The sequence below is a fragment of the Trichomycterus rosablanca genome, chromosome 8 (assembly GCF_030014385.1).
Source record: "Trichomycterus rosablanca isolate fTriRos1 chromosome 8, fTriRos1.hap1, whole genome shotgun sequence".
In the NCBI taxonomy this organism is placed as follows: domain Eukaryota; kingdom Metazoa; phylum Chordata; class Actinopteri; order Siluriformes; family Trichomycteridae; genus Trichomycterus; species Trichomycterus rosablanca.
The window spans coordinates 3,660,712-3,678,892 of record NC_085995.1 but is presented as its reverse complement, the minus strand read 5'-3'; the positions used below and the strand labels follow the sequence as shown (position 1 = coordinate 3,678,892).

The 18,181-nt window shown below is 39.7% G+C and overlaps 2 protein-coding genes and 1 long non-coding RNA gene across 3 annotated transcripts; 1 reads left to right on the top strand and 2 right to left on the bottom strand.

Moving 5' to 3' along the window:
- Window positions 1–2,982: 2,982 nt before the first annotated feature.
- Window positions 2,983–4,513, bottom strand: kctd12b (potassium channel tetramerisation domain containing 12b). Its single transcript, XM_062999707.1, has one exon. The coding sequence runs from the start codon at window positions 4,399–4,401 to the stop codon at window positions 3,559–3,561; it is 843 nt and encodes a 280-aa protein (XP_062855777.1). The 5' UTR covers window positions 4,402–4,513; the 3' UTR covers window positions 2,983–3,558.
- Window positions 4,514–8,572: 4,059 nt separating this feature from the next.
- prps1b (phosphoribosyl pyrophosphate synthetase 1B) lies at window positions 8,573–15,596 on the top strand. The gene is made up of 7 exons (XM_063000383.1): window positions 8,573–8,873; window positions 12,310–12,493; window positions 13,618–13,716; window positions 13,805–13,929; window positions 14,023–14,196; window positions 14,311–14,470; window positions 14,867–15,596. The coding sequence occupies exons 1-7, from the start codon at window positions 8,752–8,754 to the stop codon at window positions 14,957–14,959; spliced, it is 957 nt and encodes a 318-aa protein (XP_062856453.1). The 5' UTR covers window positions 8,573–8,751; the 3' UTR covers window positions 14,960–15,596.
- A 464-nt stretch (window positions 15,597–16,060) lies between these two features.
- On the bottom strand, window positions 16,061–17,693 carry LOC134318911 (uncharacterized). Its single transcript, XR_010013441.1, has 2 exons — window positions 17,624–17,693; window positions 16,061–16,330 (listed from the first exon to the last, which is right to left on the bottom strand). It is a non-coding gene; the product is annotated as an uncharacterized LOC134318911 (long non-coding RNA).
- Between the last annotated feature and the right edge of the window lie 488 nt (window positions 17,694–18,181).

Sequence of the window (18,181 nt, the reverse complement as noted above, 5' to 3'; positions counted from 1 at the left end):
CAGCACACACTCACACCTAGGGACAGTTTGATAAACCCGATCCACCTCCTGCATGTTTTCTACAAGTGCAGGGTGGAACATGCAAAAATCTTTACAGAAAATGACCAGGACAAGGACCCACACTACTATTTTTATAGCAATTATACATCAAAATATCATAACCATGTCTTTTATACACTCCCATTGCTAACACACACCGTAAATCAAGTGTACAACCACACAGTCTCCATAACATCCACCTGTTCAACAAGTCAGTTCTTTAAATGTCTGCCTTGTTGACAGTTTGGGGAATGCACGTTCCTGTTTCAGTACTCAAGCTGACTAATGCTCTTGTGTATGAGTGAAAGTGCATCCCCACAGTCATGTTTCAAAATCTAAAAGGTGAAAAGGCCTTACAGAAGACTGTAAAGCCTGGTATAGCAGCAAATGGAAACTCTCCGCATATGAATGTAGCATAAGTCAGGGAATACTGTAACAACAACACAAAAATTAATAATAGAAACTAGTTATAAATGCAAATGAGCTAATAAATGATAAGCAGTGTGAAAACGTTGATTAATAAAGAGCTATAAAGAGCATGAAGGATACAGAGTTTTGGTTTCACCCTCTAATACATAAAATCGTAGCTGTACTGAGCTGTATACTGTGATATTGTGCTATATTCAGGATTTGGCACTGCTTTACTTTTTCAGTATGAATTTTCCTCATAAGGTACTAAATGTACTTCAAAACGAAGGATTAATCAAAAATGTGGCAACCAGACAGAGAAACAATAATCTGATTAAACACCCAAACGTGATCAAAACAGTAACTGCTTCACATTACGTCAAGTCACATCAAATCATCAGGATTCAATCCAGGATTCAACTTTACTGTTTCTCTTCCTCCAGATCAGCCTTTCATTTAACACTGTGCAGGTCATACTGTACTTGTTAGTGATGTTCACAGGGCTGCATAAAACCTACAGTGCTGTAAAATAGTAATTTCTCCTTTCTGATATCCTCTAATATTACATATTTGTCACACATACATATTTCAGATCAGTAAACACATTTTACAATTTATGAACGGAACCAGTGGCAACTCTTTCATGAAGTCAAACGAGATTCCAGAAAACCATAAAGAAATACAAACAACTCTATGAAAGAGACTGCAAAGAAGGACCTGGATGATTTGAAAACTCTAAATCTTAACTGGAACTATTTGGACCACAAGGGCCAAAAAACTAATTCAGCTTTTAATAGTAAAAACACCAACAATCAAGTAATGTTTAGGCAGTTTTCACCTTGTGTATTATATTTTCATTTCTTTTTTCATATTATATTAACAGTGGGTCCAATTACCCTGGAATCACTGGGTGCAATGCAGTAACACAACTGTATAGAGAGGCGATCTATCCCTGTCCTGCTCCTTTCCCCTTTTCAGACTTAGATAAACACAGTGTCTGTATTCAGATGGCCAGTAAGACTGTTCGGAACCAAAGTAGGTGTAATTTTGTGCCAACCGAGTGCCCTTTGTGCAATATTATGTTTTTCAATCATTTTTTGACAAAATCAGAATAGAGGGAGCAATTACTTTTTCTCACCACTAATAGGTTTATGTAACTTTCATGTAACCCCTTATACACCAACTGAAGTGTTAAAACTGTGTGCTAAGTAGGAATAGAATTAACATCATAAAACAGCTTCATTCATTACAGGAATTCAGGTTCATCTGTTCAGGTTCATCATGTATCAACGTTCTTGACAACTGTGCTCATATACAAGCAGTTCCATGGCAGATTCTGAACGACTTATGGCTTGTGCTGATACTGAGTCTACCTGCTCATCTTCTAATGGCTTGGACCCTAAAACACTGTACGTCACTGAGCAGCATTTCCACAAAAAGCCTTACAACAGTGTTTCTTAACTGGTTTTCATTTCAATCCCAAATTTTACCACAAAGCAAAGGATAGTTTATCTGCACAGTTTACAAAGTACATGAAACTGTGAAAACTTCAGTCAAGGTTGTGAAGAAAACCCTGGATGTCTGGATGATTAGATGTAAACCAGAAACCATTTCAAAAACAGGACTTTCATGAATTTAAAGCTGCTGGTGCCTGAACACTTGTCCACATTCAAGAGTTTTACATTGCCATAAGATGAGACATGAGCGCCTGATCTTCCTCCATTATAATGGTGCAAATGGTTTTAAAGAAAGTGTTCCTGTGTAAAAAAGAAGGTCCTGCTCCAAACTATTCCAAATAGATAGATAGATAGATAGATAGATAGATAGATAGATAGATAGATACTTTATTAATCCCGAAGGAAATTAAGGATGTTTGTAGCTAATCACATAGAGAAATATCAGAAGCAGTGCCTTCTTTTTTGCCCTGGAACACATCTTTACAAAACATTTGCATTATTTAGACTGAGGAAGATCAAGCGCTCAGCTGGTGCAGCTGTAAAATACACTAGCCCACTACCACTGAGATATGGGGTTCTATTAGACAGTTGGGTATCTACACAGACATGATTGGCTAAGTCTAAGTGGGAATGGACATTGAGAGGTGCACTTGTCAGTTTGCTCTCAGTGCCAGTCCTAAGCCTGGGTAAAAATAAGGAGGGTTGTGTACGCAAGGGCGTCCAGCGTAAAACCTGTTTGCCAAATCAAGTATGCAGACCGGACTGATCCACTGTGGTGACCCTAAAGAAAAAAATATGGGAGCAGCCAAAAGTAAATACACTTTTTTAATCTTTACATTCAGTAGGCAGCTCCTCAATTAAAAAAAAAACTATATATATATAAATATATCCTGCACGCCTGGCAAAAAATGCCAAAAATTAAACATAAAGGCAATAATTTAAGTACCTGTCCATATTTCTTCAATCATTACCTCTTTTAAAACCATATAAACGTAGACATATGGCTGGAAAACCACTGACTTTTAAATGAGTGTGATTAAATTGTTGACCTTTTATTTATTTTATTTTCTATGCATTTTTAACTGACCTGTTTTGCCCACAACGCATCCAGTTAAGAAACACTGCTTTACATTATCAGTGATAGTTTGTGGACAAGCTGGCCTTTTTCTAAAGCTCATCAGACACATGACTAACTGTTTTCCCAGTTTCAAAGTCACAAATCCACCACAAGAGATGTGTCCCTTACCATTTTATAGGAGAGTGCTGTTGGCATTAAGGACTTTTACACAGTTACTCAAACTCAAATTAATTTCAACCCCTAGTGCCAAGTCTACAGAAGGTAAAGCTACAGATAGCCCTTTCAACCCTTCTCAATAGGTCCTCTGCCAATTTCCCAGCAGCAAAATGACACAAACAGTGTTGGTACTTCACAAATGCAAGAAATGTGTACACAGAATTGGTAAACAGTGTCTCACTAAAGGAAAGAAGTTTGTGGTAAACCACATAATGGGCATTGAGGATAGAAGTCTGGAAGATGTTGGGATGATCAAGAGGCATCTACATCTAGGATGGGCAAGGATGCTTGGAAAAGGCGTGAGGAATACAGGACCACTGGAATTTAGGACCACAGGACATTCAGGTACAGGGTGTGATCTCACTCACGGTAGAACACGTATTCTGTGTAGCTGGTCCAGATCTTGTCGTCGGTCTGGTCGTGCGTGAAAGCGCACGTGCCTGTTGAGTTGCATGCCACCATGTGGAAACCAGCATCTGCCAGCTTGTCGAAGGCTTGCTCGAGGAAGGTGAACTTCAGGTAGTAGCGGCAGGTGTAGCGCTCCGGTGGTCGATCAGGATCTCGACTCTCATTCAGTGTTTCTCCAAAAACTTCTTTCGCCAAAGAGGTCTTGCCGCAGACCATAATCCGGGCAACTCGTCTGAACTTGGCATCGGTCTGGCTATCTCTACCTAGTGTGTACGAGCCGCGATAACCAATCGTAATGAACCCTGAACACTTTCCTTCCCCAGATGATAGATTGCTGCAGGTAGCTGCCCCAAAGGATGACAAATTCCGGCCTGGGTCAGTGCTAGGCGAGGCCTCCTCTGGATCGCTTGGGCAGCCGTCATCACCGAGTGAATTCTGCTTGCTGATTTTTGGTGCCAGAAGCTTGACCAGCTCTGGAAGTTTAAAGTACTCGGCTTCACGGTGTAGCCGGCCTCGCTCAGGGAAATGGTCAGGAAGGACGAGTTGCTGGTCTCGCATGTAGTCCAGAATGTAGCGGAATAGAAAGCCATCGCGGTCGACAAAAAAGCGACCTTTGGTGTCACGCGGCAGGGTTTTTGTGCATTTCTGGCTAAACATCTCCCACAGCAGGGAGTCAGGGACACTAGTAAGAGTGGAATATCGAGTTATGTATACCTGGCCGCCTACGTTAAGTTCGATAATCTCCGGAAAAGGCAGGTCTTCTGGAACGCCACTGGGGTTGTCAGGCAAGGCCATAATGAAGGTATGATCTAATGACCTGATGACACACAAAAAAAACTTTGCAGAAAAGTAAAGCTTTGACACAGTGGTGCAGAATTTCACACCCTGTCAAGAAAAATGCCTTGGCTAGTTCTCTTCCACAGTTGTAAGTCAATTTTAATTTCTGCACAGTGAAATCCTGACTGTGACGAATGGCCCCTAAACTACAGCAAGTTCATTCCTCCTTCATTAGCAGGAAAAAGAAAATAAAGGTCTCAGCTGTGCCATTCTGTCATGCAATGCCATGTAATTCAGACAACAATACCATGCATTCTGCTCCAAGTGCCTCAGAATTCCAGGATTTCGTATCTGTCATTTAAATCTGCATTCTCCATCGCAGGCTCCTCCGAAAATTAATCCAATTAGATCAACAAAACTTCACTTGTAAAACACATGCTGCAAAATGCTCGCTGCTAGATAATACTCTGCACTAAATACGTCTAAGAAGCGAATATACAGATGAGATGAGAAGCAGCAGATCAGATCCGTCCATGAACTGTGTGAGCCGCAGCTAACGCGCTTTTCTCTCTGCGCGCTCCCTGTACCACTAGCATGCGGACCGTAGCCCCGCCCACACGGCGTGACGTCACATATATGATAATAAATATTAACATGAGATAACATAAGATAAGATAGTCTTTAATTATCCCACAGGGGGAAATCTGTAACGCTACAGCAGCCTTAAAAATATAAAGATATATAAAAAAATATACATATATTAAAAATAGAAATGTAAGGGTATATAAAAAATATTTTTTTTTAAGTTGCACCGTTTTATAAAATGTATTGTACAACAGATATTGCACAGATTTTGAGGTATTGCATATTAAATGAGTGCAGATATCAAATGAACCCAGATATAAAAGCAATTAAATTACCCTACAAATAAAGATCAACCCAGATTTACCCTAATTTAAACTCACATTTACTATTCTTTTAACATTTTGAACCAAATAAGAAGACTTTTGAACACTTAACATTCGTTAATCATTGTCATTTGTTAAATTAAACATTTAAAACAATTTATTCAGTCATTTACATTTACATATTTGGCATTTAGCAGACGCTCTTATCCAGAGCGACCTACAGAAGTGCTTCCACATTCATTTATTCATTCATTAATTGTCAGTCTTATCACCCCCTTCATCACAGGGCACATACACCTACATACACACACTGAGTTATGTGAGGAAACCGGAGCCGGGGTGAAATCCACGTTTACACGGGGAGAACATGCAAAACTCCACACAGAAAGAATCCTAGCAAACCCAGACCCTTCTTGCTGTGAGAAGACAGCACTTCCCACCCTCTAAGTTTCCCATCTTATTTATTTATATATTTAACATATTTTAATAACTTTATATATCTTGCATTTGTGTGTGTACAGTGTTACATTTGTAATATATGTATTGTGATAAATGTTAATAATAATGATAATTATACATTTGCTGTTTAATCAAAATGAACATGAGTTATTATTATTATTACTATTATTATTATTATTATTATTGTTACTATTATTATATTATTGTGCCATATGGAGCTGCAGAAACAGAAAACTGGCACAACACTGACATCTAGAGGACAAAAGATGTGCAGAACGACGTTCAGAAATTTATCAACAGCAACAGCTTTTCTAATCAGGGTCGTGGTGGATACGGTGCCAATTTACACTCGCCCCTTTATTAACACCTGGGCCAATTTACATCTGCACGCAAACAACTTTTTCATGTACTTTGTACCCACAGAAAATGTGTTTTTTTTTTTTACAGATGATCAGAAACCTAAAGTTGAGTTCAGAGAAGAGTTTAAAGAAATAGAACAGTTATGGAAATCATTCAGATCCCAAGACTGTCATGACATGTACAGTATATGTGTATGTAGTTTTATTACTCTGACAATATTTACTTCAAAAATAGTATTGCATTAATAAATGGCCATTAGCTAAACATTTGCCTGAACGTTTAACAAGATGTTTCTAAGATACTTGGTGTATGTTGACAGCAACCCCAGTTTTGCCAGTTCTTCACTGTATACAAAATGTGAAATGAAACTGTTGTGATCATCTACATGTGATGTCTCCATGCCACCAGTAGCATTCAAGTTTACAAAAAAACCTTTGTTGCTTGTGAGGGAGGGACTGTTTACCTGTCTGTTGTGAACCCACATTGCCAACCTGCTCCATACTGTTCAGTTCTTTAAACCATTTTACTTATTTTCCGGTGCTTAACTCAATTTATTTCTATTTCATTCTGATCAGGGTCACAGTGGGCATGGCAACACCTGGAAACACTGGCTGCAAGCCAGAAACAGTTCAACAATCTAGCAACAGATCATTTTTCACACTATGCCAGCTAATTGTTCTGCTGGTACCTGCCAAACTTAGATCCATCCATCACACTGCTAAATAATGAAGCGTGACTTATTACTCCTAAATGTTTTTACTTTACCATAATACTACTTTTAGTGCAGCAAAAGGCAGGAACACCCCAGACAAATCGCCAGTCCATCACAGGGCGACACACACATTCACACTCACACTTAAGGTAATTTTAGTAGCTCTAATTGGCCTTAATGTATGTCTTTAAACTTGTGGAAAGAAATCGGAGCACCCACAGGAAACCTACATGGACACAGGGAGAACATGCATCCACACAGAAGGAACAGAAATCCAACTAGGCCTTTCTTGCTGTGAGGTCACAGTGCAGATTCGCTAAAATTAACGACTTTAACTAGTCTCTTTTGGGCGGCACTGTAGCCTCACAGCAAGAAGGTCCTGGGTTCGATCCCCTGGTGGAGCCTGGAGTCCTGGGTCCTTTCTGTGTGGAGTTTGCATGTTCTCCCCGTGTCTGTGCAGGTTTCCCCCGGGCGCTCCGGTGTCCTGCCACAGTCCAAAGACGTGCAAGTGAGGTGAATTGGAGATACAAAATTGTCCAGGACTGTGTTTGATATTAAACTTGTGAACTGATAAACCTTGTGTAACCAATAACTACCATTTCTGTCATGAAGGTAACCAAAATGTGTAAAACATGACGTTAAAATCCTATTAAATAATGATAACAGTCTCTTTTAACACAAAGGTATTTAATTGCCAGTGTTTGTCTGTTAGAAGGTGTGTCCATGTACTATTAATAATCTTGTGTACCACTAATGTTTATCAAAATAATACAAGCACATACACTGATCAGCCATAACATTAAAACCACCTCCTTGTTTCTACATTCACTGTCCATTTTATCAGCTCCACTTACCATATAGAAGCACTTTGTAGTTCTACAATTACTGACTGTAGTCCATCTGTTTCTCTGCATGCTTTCACCCTGTTCTTCAATGGTCAGGACCCCCCCAGGACCACCACAGAGCAGGTATTATTTAGGTGGTGGACCATTCTCAGCACTGCAGTGACACTGACATGGTGGTGGTGTGTTAGTGTGTGTTGTGCTGGTATGAGTGGATCAGACACAGCAGCGCTGCTGGAGCTTTTAAACACCTCACTGTCACTGCTGGCCTGAGAATAGTCCACAAACCAAAAACATCCAGCCAACAGTGCCCCATGGGCAGCGTCCTGTGACCACTGATGAAGGTCTAGAAGATGACCGACTCAAACAGCAGCAACAGATGAGCGATCGTCTCTGACTTTACATCTACAAGGTGGACCGACTAGGTAAGAGTGTCTAATAGAGTGGACAGTGCTGCTGTGTCTGATGCACTCATACCAGCACAACACACACTAACACACCACCACCATGTCAGTGTCACTGCAGTGCTGAGAATGATCCACCACCTAAATAATACCTGCTCTGTGGTAGTCCTTGACAACAGTCAGTAATTGTAGAACTACAAAGTGCTTCTATATGGTAAGTGGAGCTGATAAAATGGACAGTGAGTGTAGAAACAAAGAGGTGGTTTTAATGTTATGGCTGATAAATTATAATTTTGTGATAAACTGCTGCCTTTCCCCTCTATGAGACGTTAATAAAGATGTATTTGATATAAATAGTCGGTGTGAGAGTGTAATTATTAAAGATAAAATCGTTTGTTTATGTGTGTTGTTTTTTGTTAGCTTGTAAAGTCGGAGAGGCTGCCACCTCCCAATGTGACGTCATCACGCAGCCCCAGCGTGTGATCTCGCGCGCGCTATCGGTTTCGTGAGATCCACTATGGCGGAGAGGTAGGAGAGACGGTCACTCCACACCGGGGAATTTATCTAGTACCACCGAATAACAGCTGCAGTAACGACACACCGAGCTCCAGCTTTCACACCGACATCACTGAAGTTAAGCAGAGGACGCGTGTAACCCCGCCGTGCTCCCGTGTAGCGTAAAGATGCCAAACATTAAGATTTTCAGCGGCAGCTCCCACCAGGATCTCTCCCAGAGAATCGCCGACCGCCTCGGACTCGAGCTCGGGAAAGTCGTCACCAAGAAGTTCAGCAACCAGGAGACATGGTGAGTAAAATATAACGCAGCCTGGTTTTAGAAATAACTCGTGTTACCTTACAACCAGCATCAGTTCGCAGTTTCTCGGGTGCTGCTGGAGCTTGTAGTTCACTTCGTGCAGCCTGTCCGTCCACGTGGAGCTGAGAGCACTACAAGTCCCATGATGCACAGCGCGACCCCACAACACATTCAGTGAAGCGCGTTTTTGCCTTTTAATGTCTTTTAAATGTTTTAAATACAATCTGGGTGCATTTAATTCGTAAAATATATAAGTATATGGAGTTCATGCAACCTTGTTATTGTAGAAATAGACATTAATGCTTTTTTTGTATAAAATATGTAGTTTATAAAGCGCAAATATAAAAATCAAATGTTGCAGTCTCTGCACTACTTGTCACTTTTACACACTTGTTCACTTTAATTGCTTCTATTTTTTATTTTTTATTTGCTAGACACCTTAACACTTTAATCTGTTGTCAGAATGTTAATTGCTGACTAATACATTCACCTCCCCTTCCTGATAGCATCAGATAATGAAGTATACAAAGAATGTAAGTGCTGTATTAAGAAACACAATGGTTATTAAGGCACAAAGACAGCCTTAGGTGATCTGCATTTTTTTGTGGGATGCTTGGTAATCTCTTAAATATTTAACTATAAAGCTTTATTTTCTAATGGCAGTGATTTTTAAGGCACAGTCAGCTATTCAAGCACTTGCTGTTCTTATTTTCTCATACATAAATAATTACACTAGTGTAGCCTATAAAAAGTGCTAGAACCAAACATCTACCCAATAAAAAAAACAATGTTGGACAAGTATATGGAGTTCATGCAACCTTGTTATTGTAGAAATAGACATTAATGCTTTTTTTGTATAAAATATGTAATTTATAAAGCACAAATATAGAAATCAAATCAAGGTTTATTTGTCACATACAGAGTCATACACAGTACAACAGGCAGTGAAATGCTTTAGTGACTGTTCAGCCACATTAGTTACAAAAACGTACAAATAGTCAAAATATATATTGTACAAAAAATATAGAAATGTTTTTGAAATGTAAAAATGTAGAAAAATTTAAAATGTAATTTTAAAAATAGAAGCAATTAAAGTAAACAAGTGTGTTTGTTTGTTAGGATTTTAACGTCATGTTTTACACTTTGGTAACATTCATGACAGGAACGGTAGTTACTCATTACAAGATTCATCAGTTCACAAGGTTATATCAAACACAGTCAGGGACAATTTAGTGTATCCAATTCACCTCACTTGCACGTCTTTGGACTGTGGGAGGAAACCCACGCAGACACGGGGAGAACATGCAAACTCCACACAGAAAGGACCCGGACCGCCCCACCTTTGGATCAAACCCAGGTTGTTCTTGCTGTGAGGCGAAAGTGCTACCCACTTAGCCACTGTGCCGCCCCGAACAAGTGTGTAAAAGTGACAAGTAGTGCAGAGACTGTGCAACATAATGCGAGATGTGATTACTATACACAAATACAAATCTCTCTCTCTCTCTCTCTCTCTCTCTCTCTCTCTATATATATATATATATATATATATATATATATATATATATATATATATATATATATATACATATATACATATATACATATATACATACACACATATATACATACACACATATATACATCCCTCTAACATGTGAAAGATGCCAAACACAGCTCACAATAAAGCATATTCTGATCAAATACACCAGAGAGTCACAATAGCTACAGATACCTGGACCTGTTAAAGAAACCCTCAACCAAGAAAATAAGAGCAATCCTAAACCTTTTGGCAGGAACAAAAATGAAAACAAAACTATAAATAAACAGATAGAAACAAGGAATAAATGACTTAAACGTAACATAGATCATGCCATAAATAACACAATCATGTGTATAAAGTGGCGTAAAACCCAAATAAATAAATCATTTGCGCAAATCATTTGTTTGTTCGGTTACATTCATGACAGACATGGTAGTTACTCGTTACACAGGATTCATCACTTCTCAAGGTTATATCACACACAGTCATGGACAATTTTGTCTCTCAAATTCACCTCACTTGCATGTCTTTGGACTGTGGGAGGAAACCCCCGCGGACACGGGGAGAACATGCAAACTCCACACAGAAAGGACCCGGACCGCCCCACCTGGGGATCGAACCCAGGACCTTCTTGCTGTGAGCGGACAGTGCTACCCACTGAGCCCAAATCATTTAAGAGCTTTACATCAAAGTAAGAAGATTAAATAAAGTATAGATTCCAGTTTAAAGATTGCGTAAACATGTATTAAACGTATGTTTTGGAATTTTAGTTCAGTTTCAGTGTTTGCTGAATGATTCGAGATTTAAGATACTTCATTATCATTTCATCTACATCCTTCAAGAGTTCAAGAGAGGCTGTATTGTCATTTCGGCTTTATACAAGTACATATTGAGAAACGTTTCTCCAGGACCAGAGTGCAACATAGAACAAAAGTACAAGACAATACACAGTGCAGATAAGAAACAGTACTATAAATACAAGATGTTTCTAATTTAAAGTGATTAAGGGAGACAGGACTAGACTAGTACATACTGTACATAGACAAGTACATGCTGAAACGAAACAACGTTCCACCAGGAACACAAGTGCAAACAGCACACCATATACACAGTGCAGACAAAACAGACAAACACTTTCACTTATTTTCTATGGTTATTGGGTATTTATCGTCTTATCGCCTCATCCTAGTACACACTTCATGCACTGTGATCTGATTCCTTTATTAAAGCTTAATATCTCATTATTTTTGGTAACGCAGTTTATTAAGAAGTGAAAGTATAATAATGTTGGTTGATTTCACCGCAGACACGGCTGTTACAGAAGAGCTAGCTAGGTAGGTGTGTGTAAATAAGTGATTTGCATCTCACTTGTGTTCTCAGGTTTCAGTGTTCTTGTTAAAGCGAACACACTCACTTGCAGCTGATTTATTTGCTAGACGCCTAAAAATGAAATACTGTACACTTGGCCTTTCATCTGTTCTCAGATTGTTAATTACTGTCTAATAAATTTACCTCCATTTCCCAATAGCATCAGATAATGAAGTATACAAAGAATGTAAGTGCTGTATTAAGAAACACAATGGTTATTAAGGCACAAAGGCAGCCTTAGTGATCTGCATTTTTTTGTGGGACGCATGGTAAGTTCTTGAATAATTAACTATGAAGCTTTATTTCCTAATGGCAGTGATTTTTAAGTCTCAGTCAGCTATTCAAGCACTTGCTGTTCTTATTTTTTTTTTTACTTTTAGGTCCTACTTAAATACAATTGTGTTCTTTTAATTAAACTAATGTAGCCTATAAAAAGTGCCAGTACCAAAAATCTACCCAATAAAACAAAAAAACAATGCTGGACATGAACAGTATGTCTAACGTCGTTTTGTGTAACAGTGTGGAGATCGGGGAGAGTGTACGTGGTGAGGACGTGTACATCGTACAGAGTGGCTGTGGAGAGATCAACGACAACCTCATGGAGCTGCTGATTATGATCAACGCATGCAAGATTGCTTCGGCCTCCAGAGTCTCCGCCGTCATTCCTTGCTTCCCTTACGCTCGTCAAGATAAAAAAGACAAGGTAAGGTCACATAGTGTCTTAATTAAAGTTGTCAATGCCTAATTGGGTGCCAGTACTGGTAAGGACAAAGGAGAACTTGGCAAATTCCTACAGACCCACTTCAAATGTTGTGGAAAGCCATCCTGTAACAGAGTAGGGGCCAACACTATATGCTCATGGTTTAGAATGGGATGTCCAACAAGCTCATGGTCGTGTCCACATACTTTTAGCTATATATGAAAACCTTTGATGTTGCACCAGATCACTCATTCAGGACAGGTGTGTGTCTTTTGGTCCAGCCGTGCCAGGAACTTTCTGTTTGCATCACTGTGCACATGTGATGTTACACGTTTGCCAAGGGTGTCGACTTTCTGTCAGTGTTGTGCCTGCTTCGCCATGATCTGCTAGCTTCTGACATTGTTAGTCATGCTGTTAGTCAAATGGCCCAAAATATAAAGACTAGATAGAATAAACAGACAGAAATTATACTTATTTTGCCATTAAACAACACGTATGTGTTAAACATGGTGTTAAAACCAGAATTAATTAATAAATATAAAAGCCTGAGACCTCGTTGACACAAAGCTCAGTGGTTTGTTTAATATTTTATTGGCTTGATGTAAGCCTGTTAGGTGATTATTAATTGTTGAATGATAACTGGTTGTCGGTTAAATGAATTTGTGAAAATGTACTCCCATTAATTGGGTGGCTCGGCGGTTAGCACTGTCGCCTCACTGCAAGAAGGTCCTGGGTTTGATTCCCAGATGGAGCGGTCCGGGAGTTTGCGTGTTCTCCTCATATCTGTCTGGGTTTCATCCTCCCACAGTTCGAAGACGTGCAAGTTGGAGATACAAAATTGTCCATGACTGTGTGTGACATTTAAAAACATGAACCGATGAATCTTGTATAATCTTGTGTACCGTTTCTGTCATGAATGTAACCAAAGTGTGTAAAACACGACGTTAAAATCCTAATAAATAAATAAACATCCCTAAACAGAACCACTTATGATGTATTCAGAGACACCGCCATAAAATGCTTGTCATTGTTTATGTGTATAGAGTGAATCAAGTCAGCACACGTCCACACGTTCACCTCTTGATTTAATGATTTAATCTTACTTAAGCCGCGTGTTTCGTTTTTAGAGCCGAGCGCCCATCTCTGCCAAGCTGGTGGCCAACATGCTGTCGGTTGCAGGAGCCGATCACATCATTACCATGGATCTTCACGCCTCTCAGATACAGGTGCGCTAGAACTAAAAGTGTGTGTGTGCATTTTTGGGGCTGGGGGATGTTTAAAGGTATTTTCTTATTGGATGTGGATTTTTTTTAGGGTTTCTTTGATATTCCTGTGGATAATCTGTATGCCGAGCCGGCCGTGCTGAAGTGGATTAAGGAGAACATTCCTGAGTGGAAGAACTGCACCATTGTCTCACCAGATGCTGGAGGAGCCAAAAGGTCTGTTCAGTTTTCAGTGGACAAGCAGCGAGCTTGGATCAGTCGGTTGTTTTGCTTGCACTGGTTTAACACTCGGTGCTTTTCTGCCTGCAGGGTCACCTCCATTGCAGACAGGCTGAATGTGGACTTTGCCCTCATTCATAAAGAACGGAAAAAGGCTAATGAGGTGGATCGTATGGTGTTGGTGGGAGACGTAAAAGACCGGGTGGCCATCCTGGTCGATGACATGGCCGACACATGTGGAACCGTCTGCCACGCAGCTGACAAGTAACTCAGACTTTTATTTGTATTAAAATCTACTGTGCTGTAGCGTTAAGCTTTATTCAATCAATACCTGATCCAATACTAAACTATAGATCTCTTTCTTTTTTATTTTTGCAGACTGATATCTGCAGGTGCCACCAAGGTATATGCCATCCTAACCCATGGCATCTTCTCTGGTCCTGCCATTTCACGCATCAACAATGCCTGTTTTGAAGCAGTTGTTGTCACCAACACCATTCCACAGGAGGAGAAAATGAAGCACTGTCCCAAAATTCAGGTTTGATTTCAGTCTCTACTTAATATGCAATAATCATAAAACAACTGGATGTAGAACTGGACTGGGGGAACTTTGTTAAAATTAAATTAAAATTCACTTTCACAACTACAAGAGCTGGTGTCACCAGATCCCAAATGATTACGGACTGTTGTTTAAAGGAAAGGTGATAACAGTGGTGAACATTGCCCCTGTCCCATTTTTTAATGTATTGCAGCTATAGAGAATAATTGTATGTATTTAGAATAAATGTACATAAGCACAAAACGATTACACTGATGTGTTAAAGCATCAGATATTTTGTTGCTGTCTTTTCTTTCTTACAGTTCCATGTATTTGAGTTAGTGTTGTTTAAAGTCAATACAGTAAAATAGTACCTTTTTTTTAACTATTTTCCAGGTTATTGACATTTCCATGATTCTGGCGGAGGCTATCCGCAGGACCCACAACGGCGAGTCCGTCTCGTATCTCTTCAGCCACGTCCCTTTGTAACATCACGTCTCCCCCGTGCTCATCACCTCGCTGCGTTACCAAAAACCGACGAAGCCTGACCCCAAATTCATAGCGAGTCACAATCGGCTGAACTTAATCCACCCCTGACGGGATTTAACCTCCTGCTGCGTGGCAACACTGTGCCAGCCTGTCGGGCATGCACATCATCTAGTTCAGGATTTTAGCGGGACTTTCTCAGTTCTCTGGACATTTAGCTCTCAGTAGACCTCACTTTCATGACCATGAGGCTAGACGCTCTGCGGTTCGAGTGACGGCCTGTTGCAGTTTAATTTATTTGGCATTTATTTGTATCAGTAATGAAAGCGAAAGGAAGGTAGGTGGTGTCAACACAGGCAGCAAGTTTGAACTGTGTGTCCTTATTTGCGGATTGTTTTACTAGATGTCGGGGATCAGGAGTAATTTGGGGTCTCTGCAGGCTGGAGCTTCCTTCACAGTCTAATTTCCATTTTCATTTCTATTCTTCCTTTGTTTCTTTCCTTTTTTTACTTAGAAATTTGAATATGTTCTGAATTAGTTGTTTTGCTTTAGTATTTGATACTGATTCTTTTATAAACGTCATTTTTCTCATGTTTTCATTTCAACTTGCTAAATGTGTTCTTATTAAAGAATTGTGATTAAGCAAGAAATTCTCTGTCCACAGTTTGTAGTGTTGATCATTCTTCTAAAAACAAATCATAATAAATAGTGCTAAAATCTTAATAATGAGAGGAAAATAAAATGCCAGTCTTGGTTAAATGGAAGTAACTCCCCACAGTCATATTAAAAAAAAAATAGTGGAAAGCAGTGGCGGTCCATGTAACAGTGAAGGTTATGTAAATAAAACATAGGCTTGCAAGTAAATGTGTAAACTCGTCAGCATTTTATGCAAGAATAATGATATTTGTATGCAAAAGATCTAATCTAAGGGTGTGAAAGCAAGTTGTGCTTAGTTTGATCCTGCTGCTGATCATTAGTCCACCTTAAAATGAGAACTTTAGCCTGATTGTTAACAGCACAATGTGAGATTGTGATTTGCTTCTCGAGCCGGGCATCACATGATGTTATTGGTAACATGTTTGTGTTGCTTTTGAAATGCAGCGATCACATAACGTTTATTTTATTATTATTAATTTAGTAATATTCCTTTAGCAGTAATAATCTGCCATCGTCCTAACTAGAGGTGGCAGGCGGTACGGTGGCTCGGTGGGTAGCGCTGTTGCCTCACAGCAAGAAGGTCCTGCATCTGATTCCCAGGTGGAGCGGTCCGGGTCCTTTCTGTGTGGAGTTTGCATGTTCTCCCTGTGCCTGCGTGGGTTTCCTCCTGGAGCTCCGGGTTTCCTTCCACAGTACAAAGCCTTGCAGTCAGGTTAACTGGAGATACAAAATTGTCCATGACTGAGTTTGACATTAAAAACATTACACAGATGAATCTTGTGTAACCAGTAACTACCTGTCCTGTATGAGTGTAACCATAGTGTGTAAAACATGACGTTAAAATCCTAATATAATAACTAGAGGTGGCATGGGGGCAGTCATTAAAAAAAGTTAGCTATGAACGTCACTGGAGTCAAGCACAGCCATCAAACCAGATGAGTTTAATCCACGACGCGTGCAGAATGCCGTCATCTTTATTAAATAGGGCAAGTCGTGAATATAAATCTTTCAGAAATAGACTAATCTTCTTAGGGTTTTCAAACATAGGACACTTGTAGCTTATCGGTTAAGGTACTCACCTAGTAATTAAAAGGTTGCCACTGTTGGGCCCTTGAGCAAGACACACCCCAACTGTAAGTTGCTTTGGATAAAAGCGTCTGCTAAATGCTGAAAATGTAAATGTCATTTTGTGGGCAGTGGTTAAGTTATGGCCACTGTTGGACCCCTAAGCAAGGCCCTTAACCCTCAATTGCTCAAACTGTATGCAGTTATAATTGTAAGTTGCTTTGGATAAAAGTGTCTGACATGTAGCAGTGTGTGGTTTGGGACCAGATGCCATCCTAACATTAAGCTGGTTTCAGGAGCTTTTACAGTTTAGACTGAGTTTGTTTCCTCTCGAATGATTCCTTGCTTCCACTGAGCTTTTATCAACTGCTTTAACCTGTTCATTATTGACCATTTCGTGAAGTGGGCACTGCAGTTTGGGATTTTTTAAGGCGTTTCCCTTAATATTTCACTGCAATTCTATATCCTTCAGCTTGGGCATTAAAATGAGTGTACGAGCTGAAAATAGATTTGACTTGTATGGGGGTCTAAAACCCCACAGTGATGACTGAGTATGGTTTTCAAGAACAGAAAGGAAACCGAAAGCTGCTGTAATTCTGATCGTGTGATTTCTTGGTGATTCTGAAAGGAGAGCTGTTACACATTCAGGTATGGTGGAACCTTTTCTCTCATGATGATTCTTACACCGTACTTAGATTCATGTATTGATTTTTCTGTGATTATTTACTGTGTATGTTGTTACTTTGGTCGTCATTAAATTACAGTAGGAATCTGTCAGTAACTTCCTTCTGTAGTAAGTTAGTTTGGTTAGTAACTAGCAGTCTTCTAATTTAGTCTGTAAATTAAATCCTGTTTTTTGGGTGATGGGAAACCAACATTGAAGGGGAGAACATGCAAACTTTACACCGAGTTGTACATAAATATTCTGAGAAAAAAAATTCTTACTCAAGTGTGAGTGAGTAAAAGTGTGAAAGAGGATTGCTGGCCTTGTTGGTATTCAGGTATCAGAAAAATGCAGATGGTGGGTTGGTTAGGAAGAAGCTGTAATACAGATGAAGTAGAAACACTTTTGACAGTGAAGATGCATCAGATTTCTGGTGATGATGGTGTGGTAGGGTATCAGCAGCATCCTCAGGGGGGCAGTGTGTACTGGTTTATCATTGGCTCTGGTCTCTGAGAGGGAGGAGGTTTGGGTGTGAATCTGAACAGATGATTGAGCATCCGCCCGGTTCTCAAAGCATCTTCCTCTTTATTCACGTGATATAACGGAAGATGAGAATAGAATAACGGAACTGTAGAGAGGTGAAGGGTTACATGGTTACACGAGTGCCATGACGACGGAACAGTAATAACGGAGTAAAAAACTGATGGTGAAACAAAGACGAATAAATACAAGGTACATCTCTCTCTCTCTCTCTCGCTCTCTCTCTCTCCTATCTTTACTAATTTGTCACATAAAATAAATATAAGTATTTAGATAGATTTAGTCTTCAGCTGAGTAGC

Excerpts from the sequence above, each read along its gene's own strand:
- prps1b (XM_063000383.1), top strand. The coding sequence starts at position 8,752 with ATGCCAAACATTAAGATTTTCAGCGGCAGCTCCCACCAGGATCTCTCC. Across the intron at positions 13,717-13,804 it reads TTCACGCCTCTCAGATACAG|GGTTTCTTTGATATTCCTGT; the intron begins GTGCGCTAGAAC and ends GATTTTTTTTAG. Across the intron at positions 14,197-14,310 it reads GTCTGCCACGCAGCTGACAA|ACTGATATCTGCAGGTGCCA; the intron begins GTAACTCAGACT and ends TTATTTTTGCAG.
- kctd12b (XM_062999707.1), bottom strand. The coding sequence starts at position 4,401 with ATGGCCTTGCCTGACAACCCCAGTGGCGTTCCAGAAGACCTGCCTTTT.